Source organism: Achroia grisella, unplaced genomic scaffold (assembly GCF_030625045.1).
Source record: "Achroia grisella isolate CSIRO2021 unplaced genomic scaffold, CSIRO_AGI_Agris_v1 utg511, whole genome shotgun sequence".
In the NCBI taxonomy this organism is placed as follows: Eukaryota; Metazoa; Arthropoda; class Insecta; order Lepidoptera; family Pyralidae; genus Achroia; species Achroia grisella.
Window position 1 is genome coordinate 2,495,718 of NW_026712905.1, and position 16,350 is coordinate 2,512,067.

The 16,350-nt window shown below is 32.3% G+C and overlaps 2 protein-coding genes and 1 long non-coding RNA gene across 6 annotated transcripts in view; 2 read left to right on the forward strand and 1 right to left on the reverse strand.

Annotated features, from left to right (window-relative positions):
• LOC131846519 (tight junction protein ZO-3-like) overlaps positions 1-16,350 on the reverse strand; it is a 105,364-nt gene that overhangs the window by 41,656 nt on the left and 47,358 nt on the right. For 3 of the 4 annotated variants that reach the window (XM_059195846.1, XM_059195845.1, XM_059195850.1), the window contains exon 3: positions 11,965-12,106. In XM_059195846.1, coding sequence (XP_059051829.1) covers positions 11,965-12,106 — 142 coding nt within the window. Of the gene's footprint in view, positions 1-11,964; positions 12,107-13,632; positions 13,915-16,350 lie in introns of those variants that run through there. The other variant, XM_059195847.1, reaches the window with a different exon arrangement.
• LOC131846525 (uncharacterized) lies at positions 3,825-6,937 on the forward strand. The gene is made up of 3 exons (XR_009357679.1): positions 3,825-4,320; positions 6,200-6,323; positions 6,745-6,937. It is a non-coding gene; the product is annotated as an uncharacterized LOC131846525 (long non-coding RNA).
• LOC131846524 (thioredoxin domain-containing protein 12-like) lies at positions 8,648-10,028 on the forward strand. The gene is made up of 3 exons (XM_059195855.1): positions 8,648-9,077; positions 9,673-9,823; positions 9,955-10,028. Exons 1-3 carry the CDS (start codon positions 8,746-8,748, stop codon positions 9,958-9,960), a joined length of 489 nt encoding a protein of 162 aa, XP_059051838.1. The 5' UTR covers positions 8,648-8,745; the 3' UTR covers positions 9,961-10,028.

Consider the following 16,350-nt stretch of genomic DNA (forward strand, 5'->3'; position numbering starts at 1 on the left):
TGAATAATATATTACATAAATATAAACTTTTTGATGAAAAACAAATCGTTTAAATAAAACAAACCTATGGCAATTGAAAATTGACAACAATGAAAGAAACATTTGTCATATTTGGCAATTCATCCCACAAAATGTTATGAACAGACGCCAAATCATTTTGTTAGTAACCGCATCAGCTTTCTTCTCATGTATAGCCACAGTTTTGGAGAAGAATAGCCGTAAACGTTGATTACCATGATGGTAAATTTTACTACATTATAATTAATACGTGCAATTATATTCTGAACATACATTGCTGCAGTTTACTACTGTGAACAATATCCTGTCTTAACTTGGATAAAAGATTTCAATGTGTTTCATTGAAATGTTTTATCCAATTTCAATTCTTTCAATTTAGGAAGAATATTTTTGTTTATTTTCATACTTTAAGAGCCGTGCTCATGTCCGTGCAGCTTGATTCTATACGATATTCGACTCGTTGATATAACTGTGTCTTGTGTTACACAATCATCAAAGACGGGTATTAATTCTACCATATATTAGGCCCGCTCTCAAACAATTATTTTTACGTAAATGAAAATAATAGTATTTAATCGTTTGACATCATTGTATAAAAGCCTTAAGCGTCCTCAAGGCAAATCGAAATTTGGTTTGGCCCAAACAGTAGATTGGAAAATAAAGCTGGAGCGGTGATTCGATTAATTCCTGTCCATACATACCTAATATTTATATGAAAAATTAATGCTGTTTCATCATGATATATATTAAATTTTGAGTAAAGTTACGTGAAATATTCTTCTCCAATCATAGGTTTTTTTTATGAATCGAAGATAGCATTCGATCTAGTCGCATAACTGCATGCTTCATTAGAGTTGCGTGAACGTACATAGTCATGCATTTTTATGGCTTACCCTAGTTACTTTGCAGTAATCTTTTACATAGACGTAATTACTTTCAAGATATTGTTACTATTAGCAATTATTTACTTAATAGTAATGTACTGACATAAAGTAACATGCGCGATTTTAGATAAAATCCTAATTATTAAGTCGTCTATTGTGGCAGCGCCAGAATAGAATAAAAATAATTTCCTAATCTCGCGCATGGACTAACTCTGACGCAATATTCATTAAAATTAATCAAGCCGTTCAGATTAAATTTTGGTAATAAAGCTCTCTTAGAAATAATTCATTCATAATGTTGTAAATAAAAAGACTGTCTGTTTGTTTGTTGCCTTTTTACTACAAAAAGGATATCACCCTATATTCACTTTTAAAAGATACACTACGTCATATAATGCATAAGATTGGTATATTTTACACGAAAATGTAGAAGGCATTGGTAGTAGCTATTATTAAACAAATTGTATATTAAAATAGTAAAAAGTGTTTTTTTTTCAGACTGTATTGCCGCTAACGATCCAATGACGGGATGATCGGTAGACAATACAATAACTATACCTACTTCTCTCCATTTACCATTCACACTAGAGAATAAGAATACATCATCAATAAGCATCTTTTGTGTAGTTTAGAATAAAGTTTGAAATATTCAAAATGAACAACGGAATTAAGCCAACACGATTCTGGCACTTGACTGGGAAGAAGCATTTCCAATCTATTCTCCAGGACAAATTTACTGCCTTTCCTCCACACGAGCAAAGATCTAGAAAGGAACAGTTAAAATTAATGGGAATCGTATTAGCCAGTACCGCAGGTATTTTATATACATACGGAAAATTTGGTCCACCAATAGATCTCTCAACGATTTTGACGCCAGATACTTGTCTTGGACAGAAAGATGAGCCCAAAAAACCTGTCAAAATTGTCCCATGCCCCGAAGTGGACCCACGAAGATCACGGCCATGCCCTTAAATATATGTAATACTACATCTACCTGCTAATATCATTATATAAATGGTCTGACATACTGATTTTATTTCTTTATATAGCCAACACAGAAATATAAACTTGCGTGGTATAGATAATAGACGAATAAAAAAAAAGTTTTTTGACAAAACAGTATTACTGTTTACTTCTAAGATAACTCTATTGTGTCATTCAGATATAAAATAAAAAATCTTTTATTCAAAATATTCATTTAAATATGTCGCGTATCTTAAAAAATATGTTTCATTGAGCACCGATTTTTTTTTTTTTGGATTTATTTTTACTACCTAGCTATTTTCTAAAATACAACTACTAATGTGATTATTTAATGCTTAAACTAAACTTTGAACTGAGGCTCAGTGGTGCCTTCCGACTAAAGTAGTATCAGTCAGTTGGGAGTTAGCCTATAGTTTTAAGCCTAAGGTTTAGATCATATAAAATTAAATACCAAAATTAAATAAAATAAAAATATATAATAAAATAAAAAATTAAGTAAAAAAAAAATTAAACGTTAATTTGATTGTGATTCGTTGATTAGTGATTTAACGCAAAAATTTTAATTGTCTCCGATATATTTGACACAAAAATTTTTTACTGTAATGTTTGTGTCAATAAAATTAACCAATTAAACTGTTTTTTATTATTATTGTATAGTGTAATTAAGCTGTTATGGATTTAAAATTTAAAGGTCCACATTGAAATGGACAGAAGAGAACAACTACGATTAATGTTTTAATTGAATTATAATTTGGGCACAGATTTTTGTTTATAGTTGTAGCAGTTCAATCAGTTCATCACAACATTAACAGATTAATTAAAAGATAAGACAAAATAATATATATGTATATATATTTTTTAGCCTGGACAACTAACACAGCGCTAGCCCCACGGTAAGCAGAGCTTGTGTTATGTCTATAGATTGATCTGAGTCTCTTCACCACTGAGACTTATGATACATTTTTTTATTTTTTATTTCTTAATCTAGCCCTACGAAAGAATATATATATTTCCCATAAGATATTGAGTCTTCGCAGGTGAAGTCTTATCAAGCTACTAGTACAATATAAATAAAACTTCGTACGTGATTATTGTAGTTATTTTTAATAAAACATAATAACATATCGTCTGAGCGGCTTAAATGATTATATTGACGATAATATGGATACATTGATTATTTTTAATGTTAATATAATCGTCATACTTTTTGAGAATGAAAGAATAATCTAAGCAGGTATAGATAAGAGAAAAATATTTGATATAGTTCACTTCCCACTAAATAATGTTTAATTTTTATATAGGTACTGTCTGTGAATTATATTTACTCCAGTTGATTTGTCTATCTGACATATAAATCATTCATGATCATTCAGCCGTTTAAGGATGATCAACATGTAAACGCACAGATAGGAAACTTTCTGATTTATATTCTCAGTTATAAATCACTTATGACTTTATCTGCTTTTCTGATATCAAAGATCTAAAAAGTGTATTCATTTCGTGATATTATCTATAAAACTACAATTTAGAATTGCAGTATAATTTACGATATCTATATAAAAAATATAAAAAGATATGTAATGGAAATTAAAGTGTTTGTTTCAATAAAATTTATTTAAAAATTTTTGTCTGTTAAGTAAATAAAATTGAAGTGTTTGTTTTAATAAAAATTGATTTGAAAAATTATTGTCGGTCATTTTGTAAATGTCAAAAATAACATTTACAAAACGACAGACAATTTTTTTTCTGTTTGTCGTTTATTCTTTGAAACGGCTAAATCGATTTTGACAGTAGTTTCATTCGCAGATATCTAAGAAGTAACTTACGCTACTTTCGTGTTAGAATTTTTATTTATTTTAATATTTTTGATTAACTTGAAAGTTTATTAACAAAAAATATTTAACAATTTATTAATTAATAAATAAAAATCTTTATCATATTAGTACGATAATAAATAAAAAATTACTTGGATAAAGTAAGATAATGAGGGAAGAAAAGAGAAGGGAAGTTTATGAACTATGGAGATCAACTACCAAATTACATTATAAATTAAAAAAAATATTACAAACATATGTTCTCAGCAACTACATCAGCACATTACAATTGGTATATCAATGTTAAACAATTCACCTGAAAAGAACTACCAAATAATTTAACATATCAATGGCAATACAAAATCCAGATGTTGACAGAAGATCGTATTTGAACGTAAATAAAATAAAAAATTCTACAATTAATGATTTCATTAGAATTCTATAAGTAATTATAAAAATAATGAAGGCCAAAATAATTATATTTGATACTGTAGTATTTGGCGCTTCGTTTTTTGTGTCGTATAAATTAATGTCCGCATTCATAGAGAGATATCGGGGAAAACGGATTGCTGAAAAGAATTCTGGGAAATAGCTTAAGATTATTATATTCTACGTTTCGGGTAAGTTATTCTTCTGTATTTATCTATACTAGTGGTCGCTCACTAGTCGAAATTCGACCATAATTAAATCTAAATATATACAACTCAAAGGTGACTGACGTAGTGATCTATCAACGCACAGCCCAAACCACTGGACGGATCGGGCTGAAATTTAGCATTCAGGTAGATGTTATGACGTAGGCAACCGCTAAGAAAGGATTTTGAATAATTATACCCCCAAAGGGATAAAATAGGGGATGAAACTTTGTCAGTTTTAAACCGATTGGGCTGAGACTTTGCATGTATAATGTTACTACGACGTAGGCATCCCCTAAGTAAGGATTTTGATAAATTCCACCCCTAAATGGATAAATAAACGTGAGCGAAGCCGCGGGCAAAAGCTAGTTAAATTATAAGTTTGAACAATTATTAAGATACTATTGTTGATGCGTGTGTGAGTCAAATACATGGTAGTGTGTGTAATGTTTTTATACATAATTTAAATGCTGCATAATTTACGCATGGTTAGCATATATATTTGCGAATCCAATCCAGAGTAGACGGAGAAAACCAGGTGTTTATTATTACAAGTATTGATTATTTTCGTGCATTTTTTTCGTAAGTTCGTAAGTATGTATAATTTTAAGGTTAGTAATCGAAAAACCCATCGCGGAAACATACGCAGTTAGAAATGCTTAGCTACTCGCTTTCATAATCGATCTCATCCGTCATCAGTTGATCGTAAATTCATTATGAATTCGCCAAGATTATCTAACTGCCCTAACTTTATGCTCATTCTATCACTCTCCTCTGATGCCCCAATGGTGTATACGGACCACTTTATATTCTCCAAGTAAAAAAGCAACTTTAATATTGTTAATAATTCCTATTTCCTATCCTTCAAAGATTTTATATCTATGACCCGCGATATCTGTGCCAAATCTAAACAGATATTCAGGTTATGTCTTCAGTATCCATAGATAGGGTAATAGTTCTATACCACTTTTGTTATGATTGTAGTACAATTTTCTGTGAATCCTAAACATAATTTCCATAGATAGTGTAATGCTTTATTCGCACTTGCCCTGATTTTATAGATATCTACTGTACCATGAGTTATTTAGATTGCATGTACCTACAGATAATTATGTGCATGTTGCGTCTATTAAACTTAGATACATAGTTGTTAATTACAGCAGAGAAAATTCTGCTTAATCGCTCTAGAGAAAGGATGCAAGTCTTTAAATAAATATTGTGGCATTATTTTTTATCACACACACAGATTAAAAATACTTAAAAGAGTTGCCCAATGTTGATGAAAATTAAAACTTCTTACATAATAATATATACTTTAACTATGTACATGTTTTGATATGGTCATTCAAATTAAAAAATAAATAAAGGGGAAGATAGATACAGATAAATAACTAAAATATAAAGATTTATTAGAGCTTTAATAATTATACCTATGTACCGGCAGTACAAAAATGTTTTGAATTAAATAGTACCTTCCGCAAGTACCTAAAGTCAAAATGCATTTAAAAAAATATAAATTATATATTTTGTTTAATAAATATTTGCGAAATTTTGGCATACGCGTATAATATTAGTCTAAAATGTCCTGTCCAATTGATAATCTCGCACAATTTATCTCGCTTACGCGGATGAAGTTGTAGATAAAACCAATATTTTGTGGCCTATGATAAAATAATAAGTACTGGTTAACGTAGAAAATAAATTTTAATGTATTTGTTATGTTCAATATTTTGATCCATGTAATAATATGAATAGATAGGCATTTTTTTACGCAAGTGTTTTATATACTGAGATCCTGAAATCTATGCGATACTCTAACTTAATAACTGAAATAAACATACCCTTTTCCGTCTCTTTCTTCCAGGGAAAGTGTTTAACGGCTGAGGCGGCGGTGGAATGTGGTAGAAGTATGGTTGAGAATACATAATATCTTCAATTCCGGGTACAATTGGCGTTGACCGCGCCGGCACCATAGATCGAACAGTCCCGTACATATTTCTATGTACCCGATTGGTGTACATGTTTATTATTCCTTAAACACTGGCTGTATAAGTCTTGCCCACGATCGTGACCGCAATTAAAAAATAAAAAAGCGCGCGAAACTTGACATTTGACAAAAGTGTTGAGGATTTTAATGTAGCAGTTACTTAAGTAGAACTTATTTTTAGAAGTAAAAAATAAGCCACTGCTGATAAGCCGTTTTAATTAAGAAACAGTAACGAGGTGTCTGATGGATGAATATTTACGCAAATATTATAATCCACAGTACCACGTTGTCTATGGTAAAGGATTAGAGACGCGGGTTGATGCTGTGTTGTTGCTCTGTGAAATGTTCTCGGTACACTGTTAGAGATATGGCCACGTTCAAATTACATTTAATTATCATATTTTATCTGCTTTTTCCAATAGGCTACATGGAGCGCGACGTATCGACATAGTTATGTTTGAAAAGGGGAGAAAAACCTGCGCTCACGCATAGCACGCGCCGATACACTCCGGTGACTTTGAAAAGTTGTCAATTTAATGTTTTGTGGTTGTTTACACTGGTTTTGTTGAAGTACTTAGCTGTGAATTAAACGAGTATATCCATACTGTTGACATATGTACCATAAAAAATATTAAATAAAATACTTACGAATTTATTAACTCAACACTAAAGACGTTTATTACCATAATTTTACCGAAGTAGACTTAATCTGCGTGGGTAATCATGTCAAGCAGCTTGCTAAGCTTTGTTTCAGTTTGAACACCTGTACCTAGTGTCAGGCAGGAACATTACAGGGTAAGGTCTTACCTTCTTACCCTGTAATTTTTCTGCTATCACCATTAAGAATCGCAATGCATGAGGGCTAACTCGAACAGCACATGACAACGAGGCCCGTGTTGGTGTTCGGCGGTTAACGGTTTACGCTGGCGGGGCAATGATAAGATGAGTATGAGGTCACAGTTTTATGACAAATTCGGAATTTATCACGATGAATATCTACACGTATCTAGTAAGATAGAAAAATTACAGGGTACGAGGAGTGTTCATGTTTTTTGCCTCTAACTTTTTTCTGAATATCTACAACTAGTAAGACAGAAAAATTACAGGGTCAGGAATGACAATGCATGCAATGCGGAGTAACTCGAACGTCACATAACAACGATGGACATGTTGGTGATAGGTTGTTGGAATGGGGTTACATATTCCAAACGCAGGATCTTATTGTAGGTTGGACCTACTAATTTCATAATAATAATATAATGTTAGATATTTTTCTATTATTAATGCCATGAATATAGCTTTATCATTTAGCTGTTGCATGATGATCGTGTTACACAATTGATAAAATGCTAATGTAACGCCCACTTAATGAAACACGATAATACCAAAATGGCCTCTTCTCGTCTTTTATTTACTATACCTAATAAAGTATAAATATTTTGTTATCTAATATAAAATGAGACTGGTGGCTATTGCTGTCAGTCGGAGGAGAGAGTATAGGAAAAATAGAGCAGTGCCCTTTATTGTGGTAGTAGGTACGTAGGTATAAATTCTATTAAGGTATTTAATGGAATATATAATAGGTATTTAATACCTAACAACGAGTCGCAATTTAATTAGGAAAGAATGCCTTCATCAGTATCATTCTGTAGTCAGTAGATGCGTAAAATTGTTCGGAGTTGAATCACTAGGAAAAAAGATGAAGCTGATGATTATGTATATGTATATATTATATGTTTATATTCCAACTTGGTAGCACGTACAACATTTAGGTTAATTTTTATTTGGTATATATTTTTTTTAATGGATAGTAATGGTATGGTGCCCGCCCCGCCTGCGCTAACGGATTACGCTGGCGGGGTACCAGTGGAGGACGATAAGATGAGCAAGAGGTCATGTCAGTCAGTCCATCCTGATAAATTCACCAGGAATTTATCAAGATGGTTTCCAGGGGGAACCGTGTGGAGGTCAACCTGACAAGACAAGGCTAGCAATGGGATCACCAGTTCATATTACCAACAATCCCTTGGATACGTTCCCCTGGGATATAATAATAATACATGTTATTCATAAACTATTATTATATATATATTTATACAAGTTTTCGATATCTTTTATCTTATCACTATACAGGGTGCAAAAACTTAAATTTTCGAATACATGTAGTGCCATCTAGAGATTTCTACTGCAACTAACAAGTTTATCTTCGCTCCTTTACTACCACGTAAACTAAATTCACTCTAGCATTTACTCATATCCCACTAGATGGCGCTACTATTAGCCTACTGGAAATGACATGCCCGTCAAATTCAAATACGTCAAAATGGCTGAACAGCGGAAAATACTATTCAAAATTATAAAATGTAAATAGCCGGCTACAACACAAAAAGGGATCTGGCGTATTATTTTTTTACATCCTAGTTATGGCAGCAGGAAATATAGTAAAAACTTTCTTTGCCTTGATATTTGATAAAGTCCACTGCAGTTCATTAAGTGGCAAGGACAATGGTTTCGGCAACAACTACATATGGGCAGGTTCACTGGAGTCAGGATTACAAATAGCAACACATCATAATAAGCCTGTAATGGTGATAATACATAAATCCTGGTGCTCTGCCTGCAAGAATTTGAAGCCAAAATTTGCCAGTTCATCGGAAATACAATCGTTGAGTAAACATTTCGTTATGGTGAACTTGGTTGATGAAGAGGAGCCAAAGAATAGCAATTATGCTCCAGATGGGTCTTACATACCCAGGTATAATTTCCATATAATGTTCTACTACTATAAATTTCATAATATTATAACGATCACAATTAAACTAAAATTATTTATAACTAAGGATATTTTACTGCAGTCCGTTCACTATGTAGGCAAGGTTGAAGCAACTTGCAATAGAAATAAACTACACATATACATTTATATAATACATTTGCAGTAGTGTCTAAATTCTGAATGAGTTGAAATAATTTTACTACTACTTTTTGATTACGTATTTCTTAATACTTCATTTACCTTTATTAATATTCTATTTTATTTATACAACGTGGGAGAAAACGGATAATTAATCAAACGGTAGATCTCATTTTCACAGCCTAAACGTAGCGAGATATCCGAAACCGCATTCTATGTGATGAGGTTTTAGGTTCCAAGTTATTCAATTTATATATTTGAACGTCATCGACCAATAAAACTTTACAAACAAAAGGGTACAAAAGATGGTCTGAATGCTAAAAGCGTTCGGTGCCATAAGTATGGTGTATGGTGAATATTGACGGCGAGTATCACGAGTATAAGTTGCAATGGTAGACTTTAGTTTCGAGTACCGCACAAAAATTATGATTATTTCCAGAATACTGTTCATCTCACCGAAAGGTTCAGTCGATCATGACATATATAACGAGGAGGGCAGCAGTCAACATAAATATTTTTACAGCAGACCGGAACAAATAGCTAAGTCGATGAGAAGAGTGCTGGAAAAATATCAACTCGAGCAATTTGACGTATGATCAAAATTACCCATTCCTATATTGAACTGCAGAAATACTAAGCCGTTGTTACATTTTGAATTTGAATTTATTTCGGTATTGAAATATTGGATCTAAAATTGATGAGTTATACTTCTTGCTTACAGGAATGATTGTACCGAATGAAATATTTTTACGATGAAATTGACAATTGTCTTGGAATGGATTCGATAAAGTTAATAAAACATTTTATACTTTTACAAGGTTTTCAGTTTATACTATTTCATCCGCCAAACAGCTAGATTTTTAAGCAGTATTTGGTGGCTCCATCTGGAGCTTCTTGAGCTTGTGAAACAATTTATCCACTTACCTTAGGATTTATAAAATATTGTGTATAAATATATGGATAGATGCGAATTTAAGAGCTATGATATTATATAGCAATATAATTCATCATTGCTCGTCAATTCTAAATAAATTATTTGTATACCTTTTAGTAATAGGAGCTTGTGTGATAACTAATCAATAATTAAAAATATGAAATATTGCTCGATGATAGTTTCAAAGCGCGTACACTTGTATCATAAGCATCATATTACGATATAATATCTGTGGTTCAGATTAGACGATGGTTGCCCCTTATTATCAGATGAGCCGTCAGTTTGATTTCCATTACAGTTACACTACACAAAAAATAAGTACACACAAAAATTACAAACTGAAAAATACACTCTTAAACTACAACTTTAAAAAATTACTTTTTTGTATTAATTCAGTATTGTAGGTGTGCGATATATATGTATATATACACATTACGCCTGTCTCTTATTGGTGGAAATGATAATAAAATGCTAAAAATTCCAAATCAACCACTAGCCAATTACGAGTACTTTTAACTTGGCTTCTTTTCAACACCTCGCTTAATTCATGTAGTAAGAATGACTACAAGATGTACTTTACTCATACGCTCGATATATCTCATTAGTCTCTACAAATGACCAAAGAACCGTAACTTTTTTTAAATATTAGTCACTACATTGTCTTTCGATACATATATCTCACTGTTTAGAGACCATTTTAGTTAGACAACTAATATATTAATGATAATAAATGGGTTATATAATTCAAGATATTACTTTGTTAAAAAAATAATTAAATGTCATAGAACGACATAGATAGGTGGGTCTCTTGACGTCTAATATAATAAATATAGTATTTATTTCCATTATTGCGAGAATAACATGAACGAATTAACACAAAGTACCTGCTCTCCAAATAAAGGCAAGTTAAACAATAGATAAGATAAATATATTTTTAACTAGCTAACCCGTGCAACTTCGTCTGCATCGTACTTCCTTGACATATATAATCATATTTCGCACAATTTACATAAAATATTTTTAAATTATTGCCTACATGTTATTCTGATGTATTAAGCTATATTACTGTAAACTTTCACCAAAATCTGTTCAGTAGTTTTTGTGTGAAAGAATAACAAACATTCATCCAACCTCACAAACTTTGGCGTTTATAATATTAATAACAAGATTACTTTTCCGGCAAAGGTCGTATCTAGACAAAATATTTTAGATATCGGAGATTTTATGACAGACGTAGCACGTATTGTATTACGTGATCCCACAAAAAAATAACAAATAGCGTATAAAAAAAATTGTCTCCAAGTATGGCACTACGTTTTGCAAGTTAGATTAGTAATAGTTTATACTCGCCCTAAAGGCTTTAACCCAGCCACCCCGAGGTAGTTGCCGGGGCAAAGGGGTTCGCCCCGAGACCCCAATTTTCACCTCTCAGGGGGAAAGGGGATTGTTAGTAACGTGGATGACCTCATTGCTAGCAATGTACCATGTCAGATTGACCTCCACGTGGTTTCCCCTGGAAACCATCGTGATAAATTCCTGGTTTATTTGTCACGATGAACTAACTGATCTGACCTCATGCTCATCTTATTATCCTCCAACGGAGCTCCGTCAACGTAAACCGTTAGCGGGCACCATTCTATTGTCATCTATTAAAAAACCTTCACTTCCCTAGAGGGTTGCGAATGACCAGACAGTCAGATCCCATAAGTTGATAATATTGAATAAACCGAATTGCATCACAAGTTTTTTCGTAACTCCCTAACTTTTTTTCTTTATGAAACTTCAAATACTACTTACATCCTCGACGACTGGTTCCACGTACATCTCCATGGTGTTGTTGAGCGGCGGTAGTATCATCGGTGACGGTGCCGCTGAGGACCTTCGGGAGATACTGTTGCAGGAACATTGCGACACGGAGCGACGTGAACGGGGAGATTCTCTGTTGACAAAATATATCTGTCTGTTACTAACTGACCCGCGCAACTACATCTGCTTCACATTTTCTCTATTTTACCAACAATTTTCATTGCAGCTTCACTCATATTGGTTGGAGCGTGATGTTATATGGCCTGTAGCTTTCCTCGATAAATAAACTATTTAACAATAAAAGAATTTTCAAAATCGAATCACTAGTACCGGTTACTCGGATTATTCAAAGTTACAAATTTATCTCTTTATAATATTAATATAGATTTAATTACGGCATGGTACCCTTCATACAAAGCGTCTTCAAAGGTAGGTTCTTACCCATTTCAGCAATTTAAATGCCAAGCAGATTACTCTGTAAACTGTGTTTTGGTGGCAGGGTGTGGTACGGCAGTGAAAGTACGGGCCACGGAGGCTTAACATTTCAGTTCTCCGGAATGGCATCCAATGAGGGGTAACTACTAGGTGCGCCACGAAATATTATGATGTCCGTGGGAGCTGATCATATATAGATGGACTGTCAGTTTGTTTGTCATTCTATACATTCTGTTACAAATATTTAGTAACATTCCGTTTACTGATTCTCGTCATAGACGACTTTTACACCATACACATATCATCCAGCTCATCTGGAAGAATGTTTGATGATGATGATGACATACTTTCAAGACTGGTATCCCGATAGGGTAGAGGTTTTTAGGATTAATTGTCGACGTAATGGTCGTAATATACGAAATTATTTGTAAATTTAAAAATTTGAAGATTGGACTAGTTAACGGCTTTTAATTTAGATTTACACAATAAATAATTACAATTGTATAAAAGTAGATATTACTATGTTATTACCTACCTCTATATATAATAGGTATACATTATTATTGTACAGATAAGATTAAGATGCCAGGTAGATAACTGATATATTATTACTAGCAGTTCGTTACATATATAGATAATTGGGAAGCAATCCGATACTTCTGGTCTATTCAAAAGCCAAAGAATATACTTAAAATTACCTGCGAAGTAACCAATTATTTATAATTATAATCATGGTATAATTAAGTCATGCATAGGAGCAAAATATATTAGAATAAATACTTTAAATAAAAATAAGTAACGATGAAATGGTATTCTGAAAAATTATATAGAACCAACCAATCGAAAAAGGCTTACTCCATGAAATAAGAAAAGGTAAGGTTATAAAATGAGAAAGATACATGGCAATAATTAGTACGGGATACCTCGTTTAATAGACCCTTAATTATGTAAACTATATTAACAAAAATAGGATTTGAAAAAGGAACAAATTCAATTGTCTATATTGCCAGTTATGAAGTGTAACCAAATAGAGACTAAAAAAAAAGATTTAAAAATTAAGTTGGCTCTCTTGCCAGTTCAAAAATATATTAATTGTATTAAATCAATAAATAAATTGTATTAATATATAATAAAATCGACTCTCCTACGTGATTCATATTAATCATTGTTTTTTATTTAAATTTAATTTGAAAAATGACAATTCTTTCTATAATTTCTATTTACCTTCTGCTTCTCCTACACACATGTTGCGTCGCTCGATCACATTTGCATCTCACAGGTACGAAGTACCCCAACTGCGGCAGTGGACCAGGTTCATTACTGTCACTAGAGTCACTCCACTCAGGCGGGCTGAATGCACCGATACCAAAAGCTGACGGCATAGCGTCAATTTTGTAAGTAATTATATTTTTTAGCACTTCATATCGTAGCAAAGAATTTGTTTACATTCTTCTATATCTATATTTTGTTTCAATGTTTATTAATGACTTTCTTATCACCACTAATTAATTATTTAATTATGGTTCCGAATGTATTGCTGCATTTCATTAGCAGGCAATTTTAACACATTTCAAGCTGCGCTACAGGTTTTCGTGCACACGTCTATTTAATAACAATTACAGTTTCGTTGTAACCTATTTTTCAGTAGTGTATAGTGTAGAATATTTGCGATGTACTGATAAGAAATGGGAGCGGTCAATGTCACAATTAGATCGAAATATCTAACGTATAATTGATAACTTTAGATAAGGTGAAATTTTGCTAACAAATAGTTAGAATTAATAGGTAATGCAAAGTGCAGTAAGTAAGCAACTTCATAATAATTAAGAATGTAATTTAAAAAATGGCTACTACATTCTACTTTTACGGATAGTCCTGGACCATAGGTACAACTCAAATATATGTAAATATATATTACTCAAAGGTGATTGACGTAGTGATCTATCAACGCACAGCCCAAACCACTGGACGGGCTGAAATTTGGCATGTAGGTAGATGTTATGACGTAGTCATCCGCTAAGAAAGGATTTTGATTAATTCTACCCCCAAAGAGATAAAATAGGGGATGAAAGTTTATATGAAACTTTATCAATTTTAAACCGATCGGGCTGAGACTTTGCATGCATAAAGTTAAAGCTAGTGTAATATAAATATAAATTTTTTGTTAAAAAATATAAATTATTAAATATTTTACTTTCATAAACATAATTTCACACATCTAAAAACCTCTAATCACATAATAAGAGTAATTAAAAAATGGTTGATAGATTCTACTTCCGCGCACAGTCCCGGTTTATTAAAAATCAAGTTAGGTATATAATATAAAAATAACTTTTCTGTTAAAATTTATTTTTTAATTACTATTTTTATTTTCTCCAACATAATTTCGCACTTCTAAAAATACGAGTCGAATTATGTGCTCCTTTATTTCGAATTGTCTTCTTTTTCCTTATTAAATTAATTTAACGTTGGCATCTATAACTGTACCTTGAGGGACCACCCTTCTCGCCCTCACATTTTGAGCTGAACAAAACAACAAATACCTACCTGCTTAGTTTTTTTATAGAAAGTTGTAACGGAGTCCCGTCTAGAATTACATTGGTAAAAAACACTAAAGGATCATGGACTTCCAAACGTGAGGGAACGCGCATTCCTGATGGGAAGTTTTTTTATTGTCTTTTGCCCCTGTGACTCACAAAGCGTCTTGCCGACATAACGTAATTATGAATGAATGTTAACATTATTTCAACATGGAACATTAAATATCAATATTCTAGCCAGAGGGTTGTAATTAATTTACGTTACTATGAGATAGATCTACCTACATTACTCTGTCCATTTTTAGTCGCCGACTTCAAAACAAAGTTAATAATTATATTTCTTCATTTTGATGTTTCTTTTTCGTGTATGTCATATATAAATGTAGTGATTACTGAAGGTATTTGTAAAACCTATCTTTAAGTAGGTATATATTTTGATGAATGATTATTTCTAATCTGGTTTACGTATCTAGATATATTGATACTAAGTAGTTTTCTGTAAAAATCCTTTTAATTAATACTTAAGTGCAGATAAGATACATTTCAGTAACGTACGTGACTAAAGCAGCGATGGAAAGAGACATCGATCAGCTCATCGCATTTTTTTTTAAATGGAAGATAATGATACAGTTCTCTCGCGCTAACGGTTTACACTGGCGGGGCACCAGTGATCATGATATCAGGATGAGCTTAAGGTCAGGTCAGTTAGCTCGTCAGGTTGCCAGAGCTTGAGGTCAGGTCAGTGGTAAATTCTCCACAAATTTAACACGATGGTTTCCAGGAGGAATCGCGTGAAGGTCAATCTAGCATGGTACATTACTAGTAACGGAATCATCCACCTCAATCCACATTACTAACAATTCCCTTCCTCCTAGCGGATCACGTTAGTATCATTTCTATTACGTTCGTAGAGTGACGTGTATTAATTAGGTACCTTGTTGTATGTATCGATACATATAGGTATGGCATAAATATCTATCCCATCAAAAACATAAATGTGAAATGATAGCCGAGTTTAATATTATGATATATACCTTGATTGTTGACTTCTACGACAAAAGAGATGAGATCTAAATGGGTGCCAAGTTCAATGATCTATCCTGAAATGTATTTATAACAATATAAAATATCATTTCTTCTTATAACTTACGATAATATACTGTAGCCTAAGGTCTAACTTGGCCAGTTCTCATATACCAATTATTACTTTCGATTGCTAGTTACTATTAATATTAAAATAGGAACCGACAAGTAACATGTTTAGAACTTGCGAAGGCTACAGTATATTTCGTATATGAAAACTAGCCAAGTTAGACCTTAGGCTACAGTATATTATCCTAAGTTATAAGAAGAAATGATATTTTATATTGTTATAAATACATTTCAGGACAGATCATTGAAC

Bases quoted from the DNA above. Each gene is read 5' to 3' on its own strand.
- LOC131846524 (XM_059195855.1), top strand. From the start codon at position 8,746: ATGGCAGCAGGAAATATAGTAAAAACTTTCTTTGCCTTGATATTTGAT. The intron at 9,078-9,672 runs GTATAATTTCCA...GATTATTTCCAG, and splicing joins GATGGGTCTTACATACCCAG to AATACTGTTCATCTCACCGA.